Consider the following 19,678-nt stretch of genomic DNA (forward strand, 5'->3'; position numbering starts at 1 on the left):
TGCTTGACCTCTCTGAACTCATAGAATCCCAGGATGGGTTGGGTGGGAAGGGAGCTCCAGAGTCCAAGCCCTGCAGGCAGCAGGGACATCCTCCCCTGGAGCAGGTTGCTCAGAGCCCTCTCCAGCCTCACCTTGAACAGCTCCAGGCAGGGAGCCTCAACCACCTCCCTGGGCAGCCTGCTGCAGTGCTCCAGCAGCCTCCTGGGGCAGAGCTTGTTCCTCACATCCAGGCTGAAGCTGAAAGGAAATCAACCAGCCCAGGTCCTTGTCAGCTCTTCCCTGCCTCTCCCCTTGGTGTCAGGAGTTGAGGGGCACTCAACTTCTCTGCAGGAGCAGCTCCCATCCTTCCTAGCTTCTCCCTCCCTTTCTCCTGCCTCAGCATCTCCCTGGCTCCCACCAGGAGGGAGCTGCTGTGAGTTTCCTTCAGGTGCTGTGGATCTCTGACCTGCTGCTGAAGGTTCCCCCTGCTCACCCAGTTTAAATGAACGTTCCTGGGGGTTGGTTGGTTTTCAGGCAATTTATGGTTGGCTTTTGTACCCCTTTATTGCAAACCAGCTGCAGTTGGTAGAGGCACAGTGACAGCCCAGGGCCCCAAGAGTGCTCTCTCAAGGGGAGGTGGAGAGAGAGCAGAGGTACAAAAGGTTGTAAGCATTTTACCTTGGTTCTCTTCACAGCCCACTTCCTGCTGCAGCCTTGCAGTGCTGGGCAAGCTACTCCCAGCTCCAGCTGAGCCAAGGAGCTCTCTGTCCTGCCTTGCTGCTGCCAGGAAGAGTCCTGCATGCCCAGGATCCTCCTCCTCTCTTTCTCCTTCTCCTCCTTCATTTCTCCTTCTCTTCCTCCTTTTCCTCCTCCTTCTCCTCCACCTTTTTCTCCTCCTCCTTTGCCTTTCTCCTGCACCACCTTCTCTTCATCCTTCTCCTTCCCCTCCTCTTCTCAACCAGATGCTTCCACTCACCCTGTGCCAGCTGCAAGTTGGTAACACTGCCTCTGGGGAGCTGCCAGAAGCTGCTGACCTCAAGAAGAGCTTCAGAGCCTTATCCTGGGGGGCAGTGAAGCAGTGCTGCAGGCCTCCCCCTGCCACCATCGCTGCTCTTGGGGTGAGTCCCAGCAGAGGGCCAGAGGGGCTGTGAGAGTCGCCCCAGGGGTGGGGTGGTGAGGAGGAAAGAAAGGCAAGGCAGGCCTGGGGTACATTCAGATGTTGTAATATTCAGCATGGTTACAGCAGGGCTCAGGACACATCCTGCAGCTGGACAGAGCTTGGATACAAGGAAAAACTCTGGAACAGTTTTTGTATAGTTAGGAAAAACAAACAAAACCAACCAAAAGCCAACCCAACCCCCCCAAAAATGCCAAGAACTCAACTGTACAAGGAACAAACATCCTCACAGACAATCAATTTAAACATTTAAATTGATTATAGTTGTGGCTAAAATATGAACACAAGTCCTGGTTGTGCTGCTAAAACTGCAGTGTTCCCTCCAAGGAAAATATTGCTACAAGGTCTGCCCCCAGCCCCTCTGCCCCCAGCCCCTCTGCCCCAGCAAGCTGACTCCACAAGGGCTGCAGCATCCCTTCAGGGCCTGGGGATTCCCTGCTCTGCTCTAGCCCAGAATCCCAGCACGGGGGGGGGAGGTGGAAGGGACCTCTGGGGACCATCCAGTCCAACCCCTGCTGAAGCAGGGCATCCACAGCAGCTTGCCCAGGGTCACAGAGTGGGCTGAGGTGGAAGGGACCTTAAAGCTCATCCAGTTTCCACCCCCCTGCTGCGGGCAGGGACCCCTCCCACCAGCCCAGGCTGCTCAAGGCCTCATCCAGATTCACCTTAAGCATTCCCAGGCATGAGGTGTCCACAAGTTCCCCAGGCTGCCCTGCTCTGCTTTCAAACCTTTGTTCCTTGTCCCACATGCCCTTGGCAGAAGTCCCTCTCCAGCTCTCCTGTAGCCCCCTCCTTGGTGCTACCAGGTGTGGCCAAGGCTGCAGCAGCTTGGGCAAAACACTGTCTGCAAAATGCCCTCAGAGGAATCAGCTGGAGCAGGGAGAGCTCAGGGCCCACAGACTGCTGCCAGCCAGCCCCAGAGCAGAGGAGTGGAGACCTGCCCTTTGCCACTGCTCAGGTGGCTCCTGGTGAGCTCTGCTGCCCAGCTAGCACTCAGCAGCAGGCAGGAGCTGTCCTGATGGTGGCTGCTGGGTAGCTTTGCTACAGGGAGAGCTGGGGCAGGGGGTGGCTATTGCTTGGCACGAGGTCAGAAGGCAGCACACAACCTGTGCTGGTGTGAAACCAGCAAGGTGAGACCCAGCCCCCTGGGGGCCTCTGAGGATGGAGCTGCCAGTGAGGGGTGGGAATTCAAGTTTCAGCTTGGCATGGAGAGCAGGCAGGCTCCTCACAGGGACCTGCTGGATTTTACACCTGTTTGGATGATTTCTGCAGCTGAACACCAAACCTGAGCCTCTTCCGTGGCTGCTTCTCAGCCCTCTCTCCCCTCCCTGCACACCCAGGGCTGTGAGCTCCCCACACGATGCACCTTCAGCACAAGGTCCTTCCACCTGAGTTCCTAGAGCACAGGGGGAAAGGTTCTGCTGCACCTGGAGGCAGCTGGGGGCTGTCCCCAGTTTGAAACCACAGGGTCAAAGCCATTCCTGACCTTGGTGACTGAGACTCTTGTGCTGGCAGCGCTGGGGCTGAGCCCCAGCTCAGCAGTGCCAACCAGCAGCTCCTTGCAGAGCTCTGCCAGGGAAGGCCTGGGTGCAGGAGCAGCAGCTCAAGGTGCTGTGCTGTGCTGTGCTGTCCCTGCTCAAGGGCTGTCCCTGCACTCACAGCCAGCCACAGCTGGACTGGTTTCCATGTTCTTTGACTCCCTCAACTCTGCTGAAGCACAGAAGTCATTCTGGACGCTCAGCAGAGCCCCAGCCCACCCTGTCCCCACCACTCCCCACCTCACTTGATCCCAAGCTCAGGTTTCAAAGACCTGTTTGGCTTTTTGGTTTTTGTGCAGCAAGACCTTGACACAAAGAGGCACAGCCCCTGCTGCCCTGCCGCTCACCTTGGCACCTTCCATGGAAGGTGAGAGAGGGAAGCCCTGCAGCAGGAGCAGCAGGGGGCTGGCTCTGCCACCCACCCTCACAGACAGCAAGGGCAGCCTTGTCCAGCCCCCCTGCAGGCAGCAGGGACACCTCCAAGCAGGGCAGGCTGCTCCCCATCAAGTGTGACCTCGAGTGTCCTCAGAGACGGAGCCTGCACCACATCTCTGCGCAGCCTGTCCCAGTGCTCCACCACCCCCACGGCGAGGAGCTGCCTGCTGGCGTCTAACCCTCACCCCCACTGCTCGACTCCGGGCGAGCAGCAGCAGCAGCTCCTCAGCCCCCTAACAGGCAAAGGTACTTTGGCTTCTCCTGGGTGCTCGGCGGGGCCCAGCACCACGCGCTCGGTGCCCAGCCGCAGCGAAGGCCTTCGGTCGCCCCTGGCTGCGCGTGGGTGAGGTGGCAGCCACCACCCTCCCTTCCTGGGGACTTAGAGGGAACACTGCTTTTAGAAACCCCTTGGACAAGGCAAGACAAGAACCAATACCACTGTACAGACCTCACTGCACGACTAGCTAATAGCAAGGACCCCGGCACTGAGCCGCCACAGGGGAGGGAAGGGACCGGCGAGGTGCGGGGGGCAGCCGGCTCGGTGCCGCCGCGGGCGCGGGCGCTGCCCAGGCTGAGCCCTGCCCATCAGTACGCTGGCACTTGGTAGCCTTTAGGGTTGGGCTCTAAGGTGTCGGTGAAGGGAGGGCTCTGGTAGGTGTCTGTGCTCTCCACGCCGCTGCCGCCAGGGTAGCCAGGGTAGGGCACGCCGGCGTCGGCTGCCAGCTGCTCGGTGGCAAACAGAGACATGTCCGTGCCCAGGCGGTACCGCTGCAGGGCCTTCAGCGCCAGAGCCACCTGCAGGGGGGCAGGAGGCTCAGGGGGGTGCCCACGGCATGCTCCCAGCACCCCACAGCCCGCCAGGACCCCACACCCTCCCAGCCCCCCGGGCGATGCAGTCGTAGGAGCACAGAGCGGTTTGGGTTGGAAGAGACCTTCAAGGCCACCAAATCCAACTCAGCACTGCCAGGGCTCCACCACCCCATGGCCCTCAGCACCACAGCCCCAGGGCTGGGGACTGCACCACTGCCCTGGGCAGCCTGGGACAAGCCTTGGCAACTCTTCTGGGGAATAAATTGTTCCTCATGTCCAACCTAAGCCTCCCCCGGGGCAGCTTGAGGCCATTGCCTCTTGTCCTGTCCCTTGTTCCTTGGGAGCAGAGCCCAGCCCCCACTCGGTCTCCCTCAGCCTCCTCTTCTCCAGGCTGAACATCCCCAGCCCCCTCAGCTGCTCCTCACCAGACTTCCCCCCACCCAGCACCCCTCATTCACAGCCCCTGGTGCCACCTCCAGACCCCATGTTCCTCCCAGGCCCCTCCATCCCCCAGCTGACTGCAAAGCACTGAGCACATCACAGCAGCCAGGCAGCTGCTGGCCCCAGCCCACAGCCCTGCAGCCCAGCCCACAGCACAGGCTGGCTCTCGGCGCTCTGCCTGCGGTTGGGAGGTCACAGCTGGGGCTCAGGTCCCTTGGCTGTGCAGATTTGGCCCCAGTGGCACCAATTAAAACCCATTTGCTGCTGGGAGGGGAAAGCTGCTGCGCCCCGGGGCCAGGCGACGTAGGTAGCTGTGCCCAGAGCCCTTCAGCCTCTGGCAGGTTGGCAGCACCGAGGTCAGCAGGGGTGGGCAGGGCGGGGGGCACACTGCAGGAGGCTTCATCCACAATGCAATTAGTTCATAAATGACAGGCTCAGGGAGGGGGGAAAAAGCCACCCTCAGACCCCCCAGCAGCTTCTGCCCCTCCTCCCTGGTGCTGGTGGAGTGCTGCCCACACCATGGCTCTGGGGCAGCAGCGGTGCCAGCGCAGGGCTGCTGGTGGGGCCTCAGCTCCCAGCCATGCTCTGTGCTGCTGGCAGGGACTGGTGTCCCCAGGGCCCTCTCTGCAGTGGGAGCTGTGAGGGCATCCCAGCCAGCTGCCTTCCTGCAGGGAGCAGGCAGTGTGGCAGTGTGGTGAGGGAGCTGGGACCAAAGGGATTTGTCTGGGTAGTAAGAGTGGGGAGCACTGAAGGTGCTGAATGCCTGCAGCCAGCCCTGCTGCTGGGGGCCCTGCCTGGCTGCTGCCCCAGCCCTTGGAAGGCAACACTGAATTCATGGAATCCCAGACCTTGACAGCTCACCCCTGGCAGCCAGCAGGGGCAGCCCCAACCAGAGCAGGCTGCCACAGCCCCAACCAACTGAGCTGGGATGGCTGCAGGGATGGGGCATCAACCACCTGCCTGGGCAGCCTGGGCCAGGCTCTCACATTTCTCCCTTCTCTGGAGTCTGAATCTGCCTCTCTCAGTTCAAACCATCCTCTCCTGTCCTGTCACTACAGGCCCAGCTCAAAATCTGTCCCCAGCTCTCTGACTGGGCCCTGAAAGGCCACCAGGTTTCCCTAGAGCCTCCTCTGCTCTCCAGTCTGGGCCTTCAGGAGTGCACATCTTGGGTGCTGTGCCCACAGGGGGGGTGGTGATGAAGCAACCATCCCTGCTCCTCCATGCCTCCAGAGCAGGAGCCCCTGAGCAGCACAGCCATCCCAGGCCCATTTGGGGTCCTGTGGTTGTGGTCCAAGGGCCTCAAGGTGTTTTGCCCACCCCTGGCAGGTGTCCCTCTGCTTCTGTATGGCCCTAGGGATGCACAGAGCCTACAGGCAGGAGCCAAAGGGGGTTCTGCAAGCCCCTGCCTTCAGGGTGGGCCATCCACACTTCCTGAGGTTGAGCTGATGAGCTCCTGAGGGCTCCCAAACCCCCCTGCCACCCCCTGAGGCCAGGTCAGCACAGCAATCCGCTCCTGGGACCCCTCTGCCTCCGGCCAAGCCGCTCCTGAGGCCCTGCAGCGAGGGCAGCTGGTGGCACACAGCCTTCCAGCAGCAGCAGGGGCAGTCTGGAATGCACTGAGGCTTCCCAGCACAACCCAGGAGTTCCATCTCTCCTGGAGAGCTTCCTCACCCCGGCCCCTGCTGCACAGCAGCATCACTTCCGCTGCACATCGCTTCTGCAAGCCCTGCCCCGCGCTGGTTTGCTGCCCCTGGGCTCCCAGGCTGCACTCACCCAGACAATGATGGAGAAGAAGGAGAAGGTGATGGCTGCCCGGGCAGCATCAGCGCCCTGCCGAGCTCCCCTGCTCATCGTCGTCCTCTGCCACTGGTTTGCCAGGAAGCAGAAGGCTACAAACCACAGGAAGGACAAGAAGCCTGCAAGAGAAGAGAGCTCAGGGCTGCCCCTGCCCACCACCCCCTGCTGGCACAAGCTGCTGCCACCAGCAGCTCTGCCCTGAGCTGGGGCCCCCAAGGAGCTGATCTGCAGTCACTGGAAGGCCAGGGCTGCAAGGAGCTCTGCAGGGCTGCAAGGAGCTCTGTAAGGCTGCAAGGAGCTCTGCAGGGCTGCAAGGAGCTCTGTAGGGCTGCAAGGAGCTCTGCAGGGCTGCAAGGAGCTCTGTAAGGCTGCAAGGAGCTCTGCAGGGCTGCAAGGAGCTCTGTAAGGCTGCAAGGAGCTCTGCAGGGCTGCAAGGAGCTCTGTAGGGCTGCAAGGAGCTCTGCAGGGCTGCAAGGAGCTCTGCAGGGCTGCAAGGAGCTCTGTAAGGCTGCAAGGAGCTCTGCAGGGCTGCAAGGAGCTCTGCAGGGCTGCAAGGAGCTCTGTAAGGCTGCAAGGAGCTCTGCAGGGCTGCAAGGAGCTCTGTAAGGCTGCAAGGAGCTCTGTAGGGCTGCAAGGAGCTCTGCAGGGCTGCAAGGAGCTCTGTAAGGCTGCAAGGAGCTCTGCAGGGCTGCAAGGAGCTCTGTAAGGCTGCAAGGAGCTCTGCAGGGCTGCAAGGAGCTCTGTAGGGCTGCAAGGAGCTCTGCAGGGCTGCAAGGAGCTCTGTAAGGCTGCAAGGAGCTCTGCAGGGCTGCAAGGAGCTCTGTAAGGCTGCAAGGAGCTCTGCAGGGCTGCAAGGAGCTCTGTAAGGCTGCAAGGAGCTCTGCAGGGCTGCAAGGAGCTCTGTAAGGCTGCAAGGAGCTCTGTAAGGCTGCAAGGAGCTCTGCAGGGCTGGAAGGAGCTCTGTAAGGCTGCAAGGAGCTCTGCAGGGCTGCAAGGAGCTCTGCAGGGCTGCAAGGAGCTCTGTAAGGCTGCAAGGAGCTCTGCAGGGCTGCAAGGAGCTCTGTAAGGCTGCAAGGAGCTCTGCAGGGCTGCCTGGCTGGAGTTCAGCTCATTCACCTCTCAGCTTGCTCTCAGAGACCTCCAAGGACAGCACAGCCCTTCCAGATGTGTGCCCTGCAGGGATCTCAGCCTGCTTGCAGGCCTCGAGGTGCCACCAACCCAGTGCCAGCACCCTGGGGTGCTGATCCACCATTCCTTCTGCTCCCTGCACACCACCAGCTCCTAGAGACTTGGGGCTGGATACTGCAGGCCTCCCCAGAAGCAGCCTGCACCCTGGTGCAGATGGCTCCATGGCTCCTCTGTGCTGGGCTATGCCTTGGTCCTTCCCAAGGACACAGCCAGAGAGCTCAAGAGCCAGCAAGGAACAACCAGCCAGGGGCATGGGGAGGCTGAGAGGAAGCCCTCCCCAGGCATGGGGGTGGCAAGTGACCTTGGGGTGTCCATGCATGCCATGAGGACAGCAGACGAGCTCCACACCCAGGGCAGGGATGGAGCAGAGCTGTCCATGGAGCAGGAGCTTCACCTGAGAGAGCTCAGCTCAGCCCTGGCTCTGCTCCTGCTCCCCATCCTCCCCAGGCTCTGGGGGATTGAACCAAACCACCCTGGGGATTATTCCTTCCTGGAACCAGAGCTGGCTGAGCAGGACAGGGCTGCAGCTCCCTAATTCAATCCCCAGCCAGCAGCACTGCCTGGTGCCAAGGAGCTCAGAAAGCAGCCAGGCCCCAGGCACCCAGTGTGAGCAGCAGGAAAGCCTCCCAGCCCTGGCAAGAGGAGCTGCACACCCTGGAGCTTTCCTGCAGCTCTCCTGAGCACCCCCAGCACAAAGGTTCCCTCCCACCCCACCAGCTCTGGGAGTCAGTGGGGATGCTGGGCACTGGCAGGATGCTGAGCTACCCAGCAGCTCCCTGCCTGGGTCCCCAGTGACCCAGCCCTGGTCTGGACTGGATGACCTTTAAGGGTCCCTTTCAACCCAAACCAGGCTGTGCCTGGATGGTTCTGCCATTCCCAAGGGCCAGCAGAGCCAAGCAGTCTGGGCAGCCACACTGCCAGCCCCAAGGGGCAGCTGGCTGCAGGGCAAGGGCTGGCTGCAGGGAGAGCAGGGAGCTTCTTTTGCTCCCCTTGGCAGAGTCACAGAGTTGTTGCAGCTGGAAAAGGCCTCCAAGCCCATCCAGCCCAGGCCTCAACCCAGCACCCCCCTGGCCAGCAAACCATGGCCCATGGTGCCATGCCCACAGCCTTCTTGAACCCCCCAGGGCTGGGGACTCCACCACCCCCCGGGCAGCCTGTGCCAGTGCCAGCTGCTGCTAAGCAGGATCTAAACTGCACACAGAGCCCCAGAGCCAGTGGGGGTTGCCCCCCTCACCAAGGACAGCACAAGGGGCACTGGGGGCAGGCTGGAGCAGAGGAGCTGCCATGGGAGCAGAAGGGGAAACTTTGTCACTGTGAGGGTGCTGAGCCCTGGAGCAGGCTGCCCAGAGAGGCTGTGGAGCCTCCTCTGCAGACATTCCAGGCCCAGCTGGATGTGTTCTGGGTGCCCTGCCCTGGGTGCCCTGCCCTGGGTGCCCTGCCCTGGCAGGGGGCTGGGCTGGGTGATCTCCAGAGGTCCTGTGTGAGCCTGTGCCCGTGCTGGATTCACAGCTGGATGGCACAGCCTGTCTGCCCCTCCTGCCCCCCAGCACTGACACCACACCATGTGAGGAGAGGGAGCTGCAGGCCACAGCAACACCCCCACACTGCCAGGGCACCCCCACACTGCCAGGGCACACTGCTGCCAGGGCACCCCCAGGCTGCCAGGGCACCCCCACACTGCCAGGGCGCCCCCACACTGCCAGGGCACACTGCTGCCAGGGCACCCCCAGGCTGCCAGGGCACCCCCACACTGCCAGGGCACACTGCTGCCAGGGCACCCCCAGGCTGCCAGGGCGCCCCCAGGCTGCCAGGGCGCCCCCACACTGCCAGGGCACACTGCTGCCAGGGCACCCCCAGGCTGCCAGGGCACCCCCACACTGCCAGGGCGCCCCCACACTGCCAGGGCGCCCCCAGGCTGCCAGGGCGCCCCCAGGCTGCCAGGGCGCCCCCAGCAGAGGCAGAGCCCTACCGGAGAAGCCCAGGTCGAGCAGCACCGCGCGCCGGCGGTCCCTGACGCTGCTGATCTGCTGGAAGTAGAGGTCCAGGACGAGGAAGAAGATGCAGCCGAAGAAGGCAATGATGCCGACGGCGATGCCGTAGCCGCAGGCGCTGTCGTTGCCGTTGAAGACGCAGAGCAGCTCCGGGCCGCGGCCGTCCTGGTTCACATAGCCCTCGTTGACGATGGAGCCGAACACCACGATGGAGAAGATCTGCAGGAGGGAGCCAGGAACACAGCCTGCTGCTGCCGCCCCCCGCTGCTGCCGCCCCCCGCTGCTGCCCCCAGCCCTGCTGCCCCCAGCCCTGCTGCCCCCAGCCCTGCTGCTGCTGCCCCCCGCTGCTGCTGCCCCCAGCCCTGCTGCTGCTGCCCCCCCGCTGCTGCCCCCAGCCCTGCTGCCCCCAGCCCTGCTGCTGCCCCCCCGCTGCTGCTGCTGCCCCCCGCTGCTGCCCCCCCGCTGCTGCTGCCCCCAGCCCTGCTGCTGCTGCCCCCCGCTGCTGCCCCCCGCTGCTGCCCCCCGCTGCTGCCCCCAGCCCTGCTGCTGCTGCCCCCCCGCTGCTGCCCCCCGCTGCTGCTGCTGCCCCCAGCCCTGCTGCTGCTGCCCCCAGCTGCTGCTGCTGCCCCCCGCTGCTGCCCCCCGCTGCTGCCCCCAGCCCTGCTGCTGCTGCCCCCCCGCTGCTGCCCCCCGCTGCTGCTGCTGCCCCCAGCCCTGCTGCTGCTGCCCCCCGCTGCTGCTGCTGCCCCCAGCCCTGCTGCTGCCCCCAGCCCTGCTGCTGCTGCCCCCCGCTGCTGCTGCTGCTGCCCCCAGCCCTGCTGCTGCTGCCCCCCCGCTGCTGCTGCTGCCCCCAGCCCTGCTGCTGCCCCCCCGCTGCTGCTGCTGCTGCCCCCAGCCCTGCTGCTGCTGCCCCCCGCTGCTGCTGCTGCCCCCAGCCCTGCTGCTGCCCCCAGCCCTGCTGCCCCCAGCCCTGCTGCTGCTGCCCCCCCGCTGCTGCCCCCCGCTGCTGCTGCTGCCCCCAGCCCTGCTGCTGCTGCCCCCAGCTGCTGCTGCTGCCCCCCGCTGCTGCCCCCAGCCCTGCTGCCCCCCGCTGCTGCTGCTGCCCCCAGCCCTGCTGCTGCCCCCCGCTGCTGCTGCTGCTGCCCCCAGCCCTGCTGCCCCCAGCCCTGCTGCTGCTGCTGCCCCCAGCCCTGCTGCCCCCCGCTGCTGCTGCTGCCCCCCAGCCCTGCTGCCCCCCGCTGCTGCTGCTGCCCCCCGCTGCTGCTGCTGCCCCCAGCCCTGCTGCTGCCCCCCGCTGCTGCTGCTGCTGCCCCCAGCCCTGCTGCTGCTGCCCCCAGCCCTGCTGCTGCCCCCCGCTGCTGCTGCTGCCCCCAGCCCTGCTGCCCCCAGCCCTGCTGCCCCCCCGCTGCTGCTGCTGCCCCCCAGCCCTGCTGCTGCTGCCCCCCAGCCCTGCTGCCCCCCGCTGCTGCTGCTGCCCCCCAGCCCTGCTGCTGCCCCCCCGCTGCTGCTGCTGCTGCCCCCAGCCCTGCTGCTGCTGCCCCCCCACTGCTGCCCCCAGCCCTGCTGCTGCTGCCCCCCGCTGCTGCTGCTGCCCCCAGCCCTGCTGCTGCCCCCCGCTGCTGCTGCTGCTGCCCCCAGCCCTGCTGCTGCTGCCCCCCCGCTGCTGCTGCTGCCCCCCGCTGCTGCCCCCCACTGCTGCTGCTGCTGCCCCCAGCCCTGCTGCTGCTGCTGCCCCCAGCCCTGCTGCCCCCAGCTGCTGCCCCCAGCCCTGCTGCCCCCAGCTGCTGCCCCCAGCCCTGCTGCTGCTGCCCCCAGCCCTGCTGCTGCTGCTGCCCCCAGCCCTGCTGCTGCTGCCCCCAGCCCTGCTGCCCCCAGCCTGGCTCCCAGCCCAGCAGTGCTGCACTCCAGCCTGCCCTTGGCTCCCTGGCAGCAGGGCAGCTGTCAGACAGAGCCCAGCTCTGGCCTGTTTGCATCCCCAGGCTGTGAGCAGTGAGGGATCAAGGTGAGCAGACCCCTCCAGCAGGCTGGGAACCTCTGATCTCCTCCCTTGCTGCCAGCACCAGCCCTGCAGGGCACAGCTGGAGGCCATGCAGCAGGAGAAGAGACAAAAGGCTGCTCCAGCAGGCCCACAGGCAGCTGGAGTCCCAGGGCACGGTGAGCTGTCCCCATCCCTCCCTGCCTCACCTCAGCTCCACAGATGAGCCACGAGCTCAGGGACAGCTCAGCTCAGCCCCTTGCACCTGCAGCCTCTTCCTTGCTTACAGAGCACTTGGGGGTCACAGCACCATGGGGACATCATCATCATCATCACCTTCAGCTGGATGACCTTCAAGGCCCCTTCCAACCCAACCCATTCTATCACCCTATGGCCATGGTGGCCTCAGGGGGATGGTTGGACCTGGTGATCTCTGAGGTCTTTTCCAAGCCAACCAGTTCTGTGACTCTGTGATTCCATCATCATCATCACCACCACCCCCAGGCAAAGAGCAGGGGGGGCTTGCAAGGAAGCAACAACACCAAAGAGCCCTCAGCATCTCCCCAGCCTGGCAGCAGCTGGAAGCTCAGCAGTTGTGGAAACTCTCTCCATAAATGATGCAAAATTGTTATTTACCCTCAGAAATAGCAGCAGCATTTATGACACAGGCCCTGGGAGGAGCAATGGGACTCTGGAAGGAGAAAATACAGCCATGAATAATTGAGGAGCTCTGATCCCATGGGATTGCTCCTCTGGCACAACAGCAAACTGCTGCTCAGCCTCCCGGAGAAGTCTGCACTTGGTCCTCCCAGGATCAACAACCTGGATGACTTCTCTGTGCTTTAGGAATCACAGAATGGTTTGGGCTGGAAGGGATCCCCAGAGCTCACCCAGGCCACCCCCTGCAGGCAGCAGGGACATCCTCCCCTGGAGCAGGTTGCTCAGAGCCTCAAACAGCTCCAGGCAGGGAGCCTCAACCACCTCCCTGGGCAACCTGCTGCAGTGCTCCAGCAGCCTCCTGGGGCACAACTTGTTCCTCACCTCCAATCCCAATCTGCTCTGCTCTCATTTCAAACCATTGCCTCTGCTCCTGGCCCTGCAGCCCTTTGGGAGCAGTCCCTCTGCAGCCTTCCTGGAGCCCTTCAGCTCCTGGCAGGCTGCTGTGAGCTCTGCCTGGAGCCTTCTCTCCTGCAGGCTGCACAGCCCCAGCTCCCTCAGCCTGCACTCACAGCAGAGCTGCTCCAGCCCCTGCCATGGTACCAGGTCAGCCCAGGACACCTCCTCAGCTGGGTGCTGCCTGTGGACCTAAGGGCAACCAAGCTGGGGAAGGGTCTGGAGAACAGAGCTGGGGAGGAGCAGCTGAGGTTCCACCACTGCTGAGGTGCTATGGCTCTGAGAAGGATGCAGAGATCCTGCTCTCCACAGCTGCTCATCAGGTTGGTCCCCAAAAGCACCATGCCCATGCCCAGGGCTGTCACAGCACTCAGGACCACGTGCCAAGGTGCTGGCACACACAGCACAGGGGCATCTGCCCCACAAGGCAGTGAGTGTGTGCCAACCCCGACCAGCCTCCTGAGAGGGCTCCTCCAGGCTTTGCAGAGCAGCCTGAGCACCACAGGACTCCATTTCCCAGCTGAAAACCCAATGCACCAAGCAGCAACTTCTCCTCTCACGGGTGAGCTGCTGCAAGACCCAGGAGCAAGCCTGGGCCACCTCCAGCAGCCCCAGCTGGAAATGCCTCCTGCCTGCCAAAGCTTGCACACAGACCTGGCTGCAGCTTGGCTTCTCCTGGCCACCAGAGCAGGTGGCTCAGCCCTGCCCCTTCCCTGTGCCAGAGAGCAGCTGGGAGGTGCTGGCACATGGCCCCAGCAGCACTGACCATTGGTGACCCTCTCCACACCCAGCTGCAGGGAGGGATGGGCAGGAGGGAAGTTTCCTCTCCCATCCCTGCCATTAAGACTTGCCCTGGGGGGGCAGTCTGCTCCCATGGAATGGGTGGTAGGAAATGGTTTCAAGCTGCACCAGGGGAGGTTTAGCTTGGACATGAGGAACAATCTCTTCCCCTTGAGGGCTGCCAAGCTCTGGCCCAGGCTGCCCAGGGCAGTGGTGCAGTCCCCATGCCTGGAGGGGTTTCAGAGCTGTGGAGGTGAGGCCCATGGAGCAGGACTCCACAGGAGGTTCATGGCCATGCCAGCAGCTGGTGCAAGGACCGAAGTGCAGAGGCTGTGTGATGCCAGGAGAGCTGCTGGCTGGAACACTGACTCCATTCTAAGCTCTTCATCTAGCAAGGCCATCTGAGCACATGGGCAGGCACGGCCTGTGGGAGCAGTGATGACAGGAAGATGATAATGCAGCAATGCTTCTGCATCCTTCCATTACCAAACCCGTTCAGTTTCAGCCCTGCTTTAACCTCCAGCCCACAGAAAGCCAGAAGCAGGACAGAGATGTGGTGACCCTGCTGAAGAGCAGCCAAGAAGCAGACAATGTCCAGGGCAGCTAGGGTCACACCACTGCTCCTCAGCACCACTGCAGGCTCCTGAAGTGCCAGCCAGCCCTGAAGCTCTCCTCTGAGAGCCTGAAGTGCTCAAGCAGCAGTGAAGTCCCTGAGGCTGTGGGAGCTGTTTGGAGCTGGCAGCACCAAGGTTCCTACCTCCCATTTCTCACTGATGTCTCAGCCCAGTGGTGGCTACACCAAGCAGCCATCTCCACCTGAGGCTGCAGGACATCTGCAGCAGGCCAAACCTGCTTGGGCAAAGCAGCTTTGCAGGCTCCAGCCCCAGCTCTTTGCAGGAACTGTGAGCTGTAGCCCTGCACTCCCCAGAGGACACCTTGCAGCCCAAACTTCTGCAGCTCCACTCCTCAGAAGTGCTCTGGCTTGAGGGTAGCAACAACCCTGCAGCCTCCTCTGCCTCTGAGCTTGCTTGGGGTTTCCTGAGGAAATTCAACACCTTCTCAGCACCAGCAGAGACCTCTCCCCTCCCACCTCCAGGAACAGAGCCAGCCCAGGACAGGACAGACACTCTCCCTCCTCTCCCCAGGCATCACCACCTGCTCCTGGCAGAGCAAACCACCAGCTGGGAAAGCCTCCACTGAAGCCCCAGCTCAGCACATTTGGCTTGCTGGGTGACACAGATCTGCTGCAACAGGGTCCAAGACCCTGACCAGCGACAGGGGAGCACATAAAGGCTCTGCTGGCTCTGAGCTGAAGGGACCTCTGCTCAGAGATCTTCCTTAATGGCATAGCAAAGGCTGCAGGGACTGTGGCTCTGCTGCTGTGACTCTGCCAAGTCAGCAGGTTTGGCTGCCCCAGTTGAGGCCCTTAAGAAAGGTTTTGCTCTTAAAAGCATGAGGCTGTTGCAAGGAAGACCCAAACAAAATGCTGGTCCTTAGGAGATCAAACACTGCAGAGGGAAAGCTCTCTTCAGAGAGCCAAGTGATGAGCTACAAACTCTTTCAGCTTCAAGAAACAAGAGAGAGCATCACAGAATGGTTTGGATCCAGCCAGCAGGGACAGCCCCAGCCAGAGCAGGCTGCTCAGAGCCCCAGACAGCCTGGCCTGGGATGGTGCCAGGGATGGGGCAGCTCTCTGGGCAGCCTGGGCCAGGCTCTCTCCACTCTCACCACGGAAAATGTCTTCTCTCCAGTCTAAATGTCTCTCTCGGTTCCAACCACCACCCTGCTCCTGTCACAACACCTCCTGCTCTAAAGTCTGTCCACAGATTTCTTAGTGCCCCCTCTACATCCTGAAAGGCCACCAGGAGGTCTCCCTGGAGCCTTCTCCAGGCTGAACAACCCCAAGCCTCTCAGCCTGAAGGCAGCAGCAGCAGACAGGGTCAGGCAGGGCTGTCCAGGTGGAGGTCATGCAGGCAGCAGCTGGGGGTCAGTGGGGCAGGACAGAGGCATCCTCAAGACAGCACTCCAGGACTCTTCCATGTTCCCTGAGCTCCTGCTGAGATCCACAGGGTGGCCTCTGGCTGGGTGGAAGGGGGTGAGGGTGGCCCAGCCCCTCATGCCTTTGCTGCTGCTCCTCCTGAAATTCATCAGACTTGCTGAAAATACTTCCCAGAACTGCTTTTAAAAACCAAACCCAAACCTGCATGAAAGCAAGAAAGGCCCTGAGGAGCTGCACAGCCCCTTGAAAGCCCAGCTGGTGCTGGCAGCCCCTGAGAGAGGAACTCATGCTTTCACCAGCAGCCCTTCTGCATGTCCAGCTTGGTCTGCTGCACAGAACAACCTCTCAGAGAGAAACCACAAGAGTGATCACATCTCCATCTGACAGACTGCAGCAGGCAGAGGAGGAAGAGATGAATGAGGAACTGGCACAGGGTTCTTTCCAGAGCGTGAGTACAGCTCGAGCCAGGAGGCCTCTGCTGCCCCTCACACAGAGTCAGTGCATCTGGCAGGGAGAGGTTGGAGTCCTGAGGCAGGCTCAGGAATCCCCTCTCAGCACCACTGACACTTGGGGATTCACACTCTGCAGTCACCACCCCCTGCCAGCGCCTGAGCTCCCAGGCTCTGAACTCTGCAGCAGCTGCAGGAGCCACAGAGCAGAGCTGGACCCTCCCCTGCTGGTACCCCAGCACAAAGCCCCAGCAGGGGCCCCCAGCTGGGTCAGCATCCCCTCACACCCCACAGGCACCTGAGGCTGGCCCCAAAGCCTCACACTGGTTGTCCATCACCCACACTCCCACCCAAACCAGTACCCCCCAGGCAGCTCCCCGCTGCCCACGCCACAGGAGGACACAGCAAGGGTTATGGCTCCAGGGCTTGGTTCAAAGGCACAGCTCAGAAAGGTGCAACAACAAAGCACAGGAGGAGAAAACCGACCCCCAGCCCTGAAGAATCATCCTAGGAACCTCAGCAGCCTTCTGGGCAACCATCCTGCAGGCACAGGCAGCTCCTCTGCCCCATGGTGCCAGGCAGGGAAGCCCAGGAAGGTTTCTGTCTGCCTTGGGAACGAGGGCAGGACACTGGTCCCTGTCACCAGCACAGCACTGCCCATGCTCCCCTGGGGCAGCGACTCTGGGTGCCAGGGCAGAGCAGAAAGGCAGACAGAGACCTCTCAGGCAAGCCCTGTTGGCTGCCTGCCCCATCCCAGCTTTCCATCTTGACGTGGGTCCCACCTGGCAAGAGCAGCACAGCAGCCCCTCCAGGGGAGCCCAGGCCTGTGCTGTGGCACAGCACCTGGAAGAGAAGCTGATGGCCACGAAGGCAGCTGGGCAGGAAACCTCCACTCAGCCCTCAGGAGTCCCTGCTCACACTGGAAGGGAGCTGGGAGCTGAACAGGTGGAAGGGTTTCAGGCACAGGCAACTGGACTGCAACAGCTAAACAAAGGCCAGGCAGGGCCCTGACCCTCCAAGCTGGAGCAGTGGTGGAGAAGGGTCCCCAGCAGATGAGAGACCAAAGGGCTTGGACCATGAGCTTCCCCAGCAACCCCTCCCTTGGGGCTCAGGGGGCTCTGCAGGCACTTGCAGCAGGGACAGCACAGTGAGTGCCCAGCCATGGCCCAGGAGAGCTGAGCTGCTGTGCTCCTGTAGCTGGAGGCACCTGGCTTCCAGGGCTTCCCTTCCCCACTGCCCCAGCCAGCCAGAGAACACACAGGTGGGCATCTGCCAAGCTGGGATGTTCAGCTGGTCTCCATGCCCACATGCTGCCCCAGCACCATCTGATCCCCTGCTGCACAACAAGGGTGCTGAGCTCTCAGCCTGCACCGTGGCAGACTGAGTTTGTGAGGAGCCCAACTCACCTGTGGGTCAACCAACAGCTCACCTAACCATGCCCAGCACCAACACCACTGCCAAGTTTGCCTCTCAAACCCTGACCAAGATTTCTATGACTGAAGCTATGCCTCTAGGAAGTAACTGCTGCCAGGTGCCCTAATCCTGCCCCAAATGCCCCATCCACCCCAGGATGCTCCAGACCCATGCCTGGCCTCCAGCCTCCTCCAGTACCGGAGCTGGGGGCTTCCCAAAGCCCTGGAACGTGCACTGCCCCCCAGCCAGCCAAACACTTCGGCTTGTGAGAGCAGCTGGAGTTGTGCACAGGCAAGCAGAAGCCCCCCACCCTCTGCTGCCCAGGGCCCTGGCTGGCACACCCTGCCCTGGAGAGCCTGCGATGGCACCTGCTGTGCTGGCTGGCAGGAGCACAGCTGGCAGGACAGCACCTTCTCATCACACCTTCCCTTCACTCACTGCCTGGATGTGGCACTGCTGAAGGTGACACAGAGCCAGCAAGGGGGGCTGAGGGCCTCTGGGCACAGCAGAGGTATGAGATGGGTGAGGACAAGCCCCGCCATGCCCACCCACAGCCTCTGCCCAAGCACCAGAGCCAGAAGGTGGCCACAGTGGGAGCTGGGCAGACCCTCCCCACCGGAGGCTTTTGGGCACTGCCAGCTTCCTGAGGCCACACTCCAGACCTCAGCAGGTAGCAGCCGAGCTGGGGGAGATGAGTTCGTGGCTGTCCTTGGTGTCCCAGCGTGGTCCCCAGCAGCTTCCTGTGCTGCTGCCAGGGAGCAGGACACAGTCCAGCTCCTGCTCTTTGCTCCACGCAGGGGCTGGGAGACGGGAAGCAGCCCAAAGGCCCAGGACATGCTTCCAGAAGCAGAAGGGAGCTGGGCAGGGCTGGCGCTCCCAGCTCTGCTGTCACAGGCACGGAGCATGGAGGGAAGGAAAATGTCCTCTGCCTCCCACCCCATCCCCTTATCCTTTCCTCAAGCACCAGGGGCAGTGGCACCACCACCCGCCGCACCCTGCCCCGCTCCCATGGGATCTCCCTGCAGACGCCCAGGCGGCCCCGGCAGCCCTGCCAGCCCCGGCACCCCTGCCAGCCCTGCCAGCCCCGGCAGCCCTGCGAGCCCCGGCACCCCTGCCAGCCCCGGCACCCCTGCCAGCCCCGGCACCCCTGCGAGCTCCGGCACCCCTGCCAGCCCCGGCACCCCTGCCAGCCCCGGCACCCCTGCGAGCTCCGGCACCCCTGCCAGCCCCGGCACCCCTGCCAGCCCCGGCACCCCTGCGAGCTCCGGCACCCCTGCGAGCCCCGGCACCCCTGCCAGCCCCACGCTGCACAGCTGGCTGCCGGCCGCCACGGCTGCACCGGGCACTGCCACCCTGCACCGGGCGCTGCATGGGCACTGGCCCTGCAATGGGCACGGCACAGGCAGTGCACACTGCGGGAGGCACTGCACGGGCACGGCACCCTACAAAGGGCAGGGCACGCCGAGACAGGCGTCGCACATCGCCCGGGCACTGCACGGGCACCGCACCTTGCAATGGGAGCTGCATGCTGCACAAGCACCGCACCTTGCAGCGGGCACTGCCCACGGCACAGCCGCTGCCCGGTGCCGAGCCCCGCGCCGCCGCTTCCCGGCCGGGACCGCCCGTTCCTTACCCAGGTTGTCACCCGGAGGATGGTCTGCGGCTGCTTCACGAAATCCACAGGGTCAATGGCCCCCCCGGCCCGGCCCGCTCCGAACGAGGCCCCTTCCATCTTCCCCCGCCGCCCGCTCCGCTCCGAGCCCAGCCGAGCCGAGCCGCCCTGAGCCTAGCCAAGCCCAGCCGCTCCGCTCCGAGCCCAGCCGAACCGCTCCGAGCCCAGCCGAACCGCTCCGAGCCCAGCCGAACCGCTCCGAACCCAGCCGAACCGCTCCGAGCCCAGCCGAACCCAGCCGAACCGCTCCGAGCCCAGCCGCGCGCGCACCGCGCCGGCCGCGCGCCCCCCACTTCCCCACCTCCCCCCCACCCCCCCGCGTGGGCTCGTCCGCAGCACCGCGTGCGGGCAGCGGGAGGAACCAACCGGGGGGGGGAGGGAGGGGGGAGGGACGGACAGACGGACGGGAGCGGCAGGTGACAGCGGGGACAGGCACTGGCACCGTGCTGTGGCCGTGGGCACCGTGGGACAGCTGTGGGTACCAGGGACAGGCACTGGCACCGTGCTGTGGCTGTTGGTACCGTGGGATAGCCCTGGGCACTAGGCACAGGCACGGGCACCGTGCTGTGGCCGTGGGCACCGTGGACATGCACTGCTGCTGTGCCGTGCCCATGGGCACCATGGGGCAGCTGCGGGCACTGGTACAGGCAGTGTCACCACGCTGCAGCTGGGCACACCAGGCTATGGCCGTGGTCACTGCGCTGTGGTCAGGGTCACCACCCTATGGGCACAGTCGCTGTGCCGTGGCTGGGCACACCGTGGTGTGCCCAGGATGCCTTTCCGCAGCCAGGGGCATCGTGCTCTGAGGATTACTGTGCTGTGGCCACAGTCACCGGGTGGGGATAGGGCATGGTGGTGGTGCAGGGGCTGCCCTGCCAGTGCCACTGTGCCATAGCAAAGGGCTACCCACGTGGCTGTAAC

General features: G+C 63.6%; 1 protein-coding gene across 1 annotated transcript; it reads right to left on the reverse strand.

Moving 5' to 3' along the window:
* Nucleotides 1-524: 524 nt before the first annotated feature.
* Nucleotides 525-19,036, reverse strand: LOC137456728 (synaptogyrin-3-like). The gene is made up of 4 exons (XM_068168317.1): nucleotides 18,719-19,036; nucleotides 9,335-9,575; nucleotides 6,154-6,296; nucleotides 525-3,924 (listed from the first exon to the last, which is right to left on the reverse strand). Exons 1-4 carry the CDS (start codon nucleotides 18,815-18,817, stop codon nucleotides 3,715-3,717), a joined length of 693 nt encoding a protein of 230 aa, XP_068024418.1. The 5' UTR covers nucleotides 18,818-19,036; the 3' UTR covers nucleotides 525-3,714.
* Nucleotides 19,037-19,678: the final 642 nt, after the last annotated feature.

The sequence above is a fragment of the Melanerpes formicivorus genome, unplaced genomic scaffold (genome assembly GCF_026170545.1).
Source record: "Melanerpes formicivorus ecotype bairdi unplaced genomic scaffold, bMelFor1.0.p_v2 SCAF_135, whole genome shotgun sequence".
Taxonomy (NCBI): Eukaryota; Metazoa; Chordata; class Aves; order Piciformes; family Picidae; genus Melanerpes; species Melanerpes formicivorus.

Bases quoted from the DNA above. Each gene is read 5' to 3' on its own strand.
- LOC137456728 (XM_068168317.1), bottom strand. From the start codon at position 18,817: ATGGAAGGGGCCTCGTTCGGAGCGGGCCGGGCCGGGGGGGCCATTGAC. The intron at 9,576-18,718 runs GTAAGGAACGGG...TCCCTCCTGCAG, and splicing joins TCCTCCGGGTGACAACCTGG to ATCTTCTCCATCGTGGTGTT. The intron at 6,297-9,334 runs GTAGGGCTCTGC...CTTCTCTTGCAG, and splicing joins GCTCGACCTGGGCTTCTCCG to GCTTCTTGTCCTTCCTGTGG.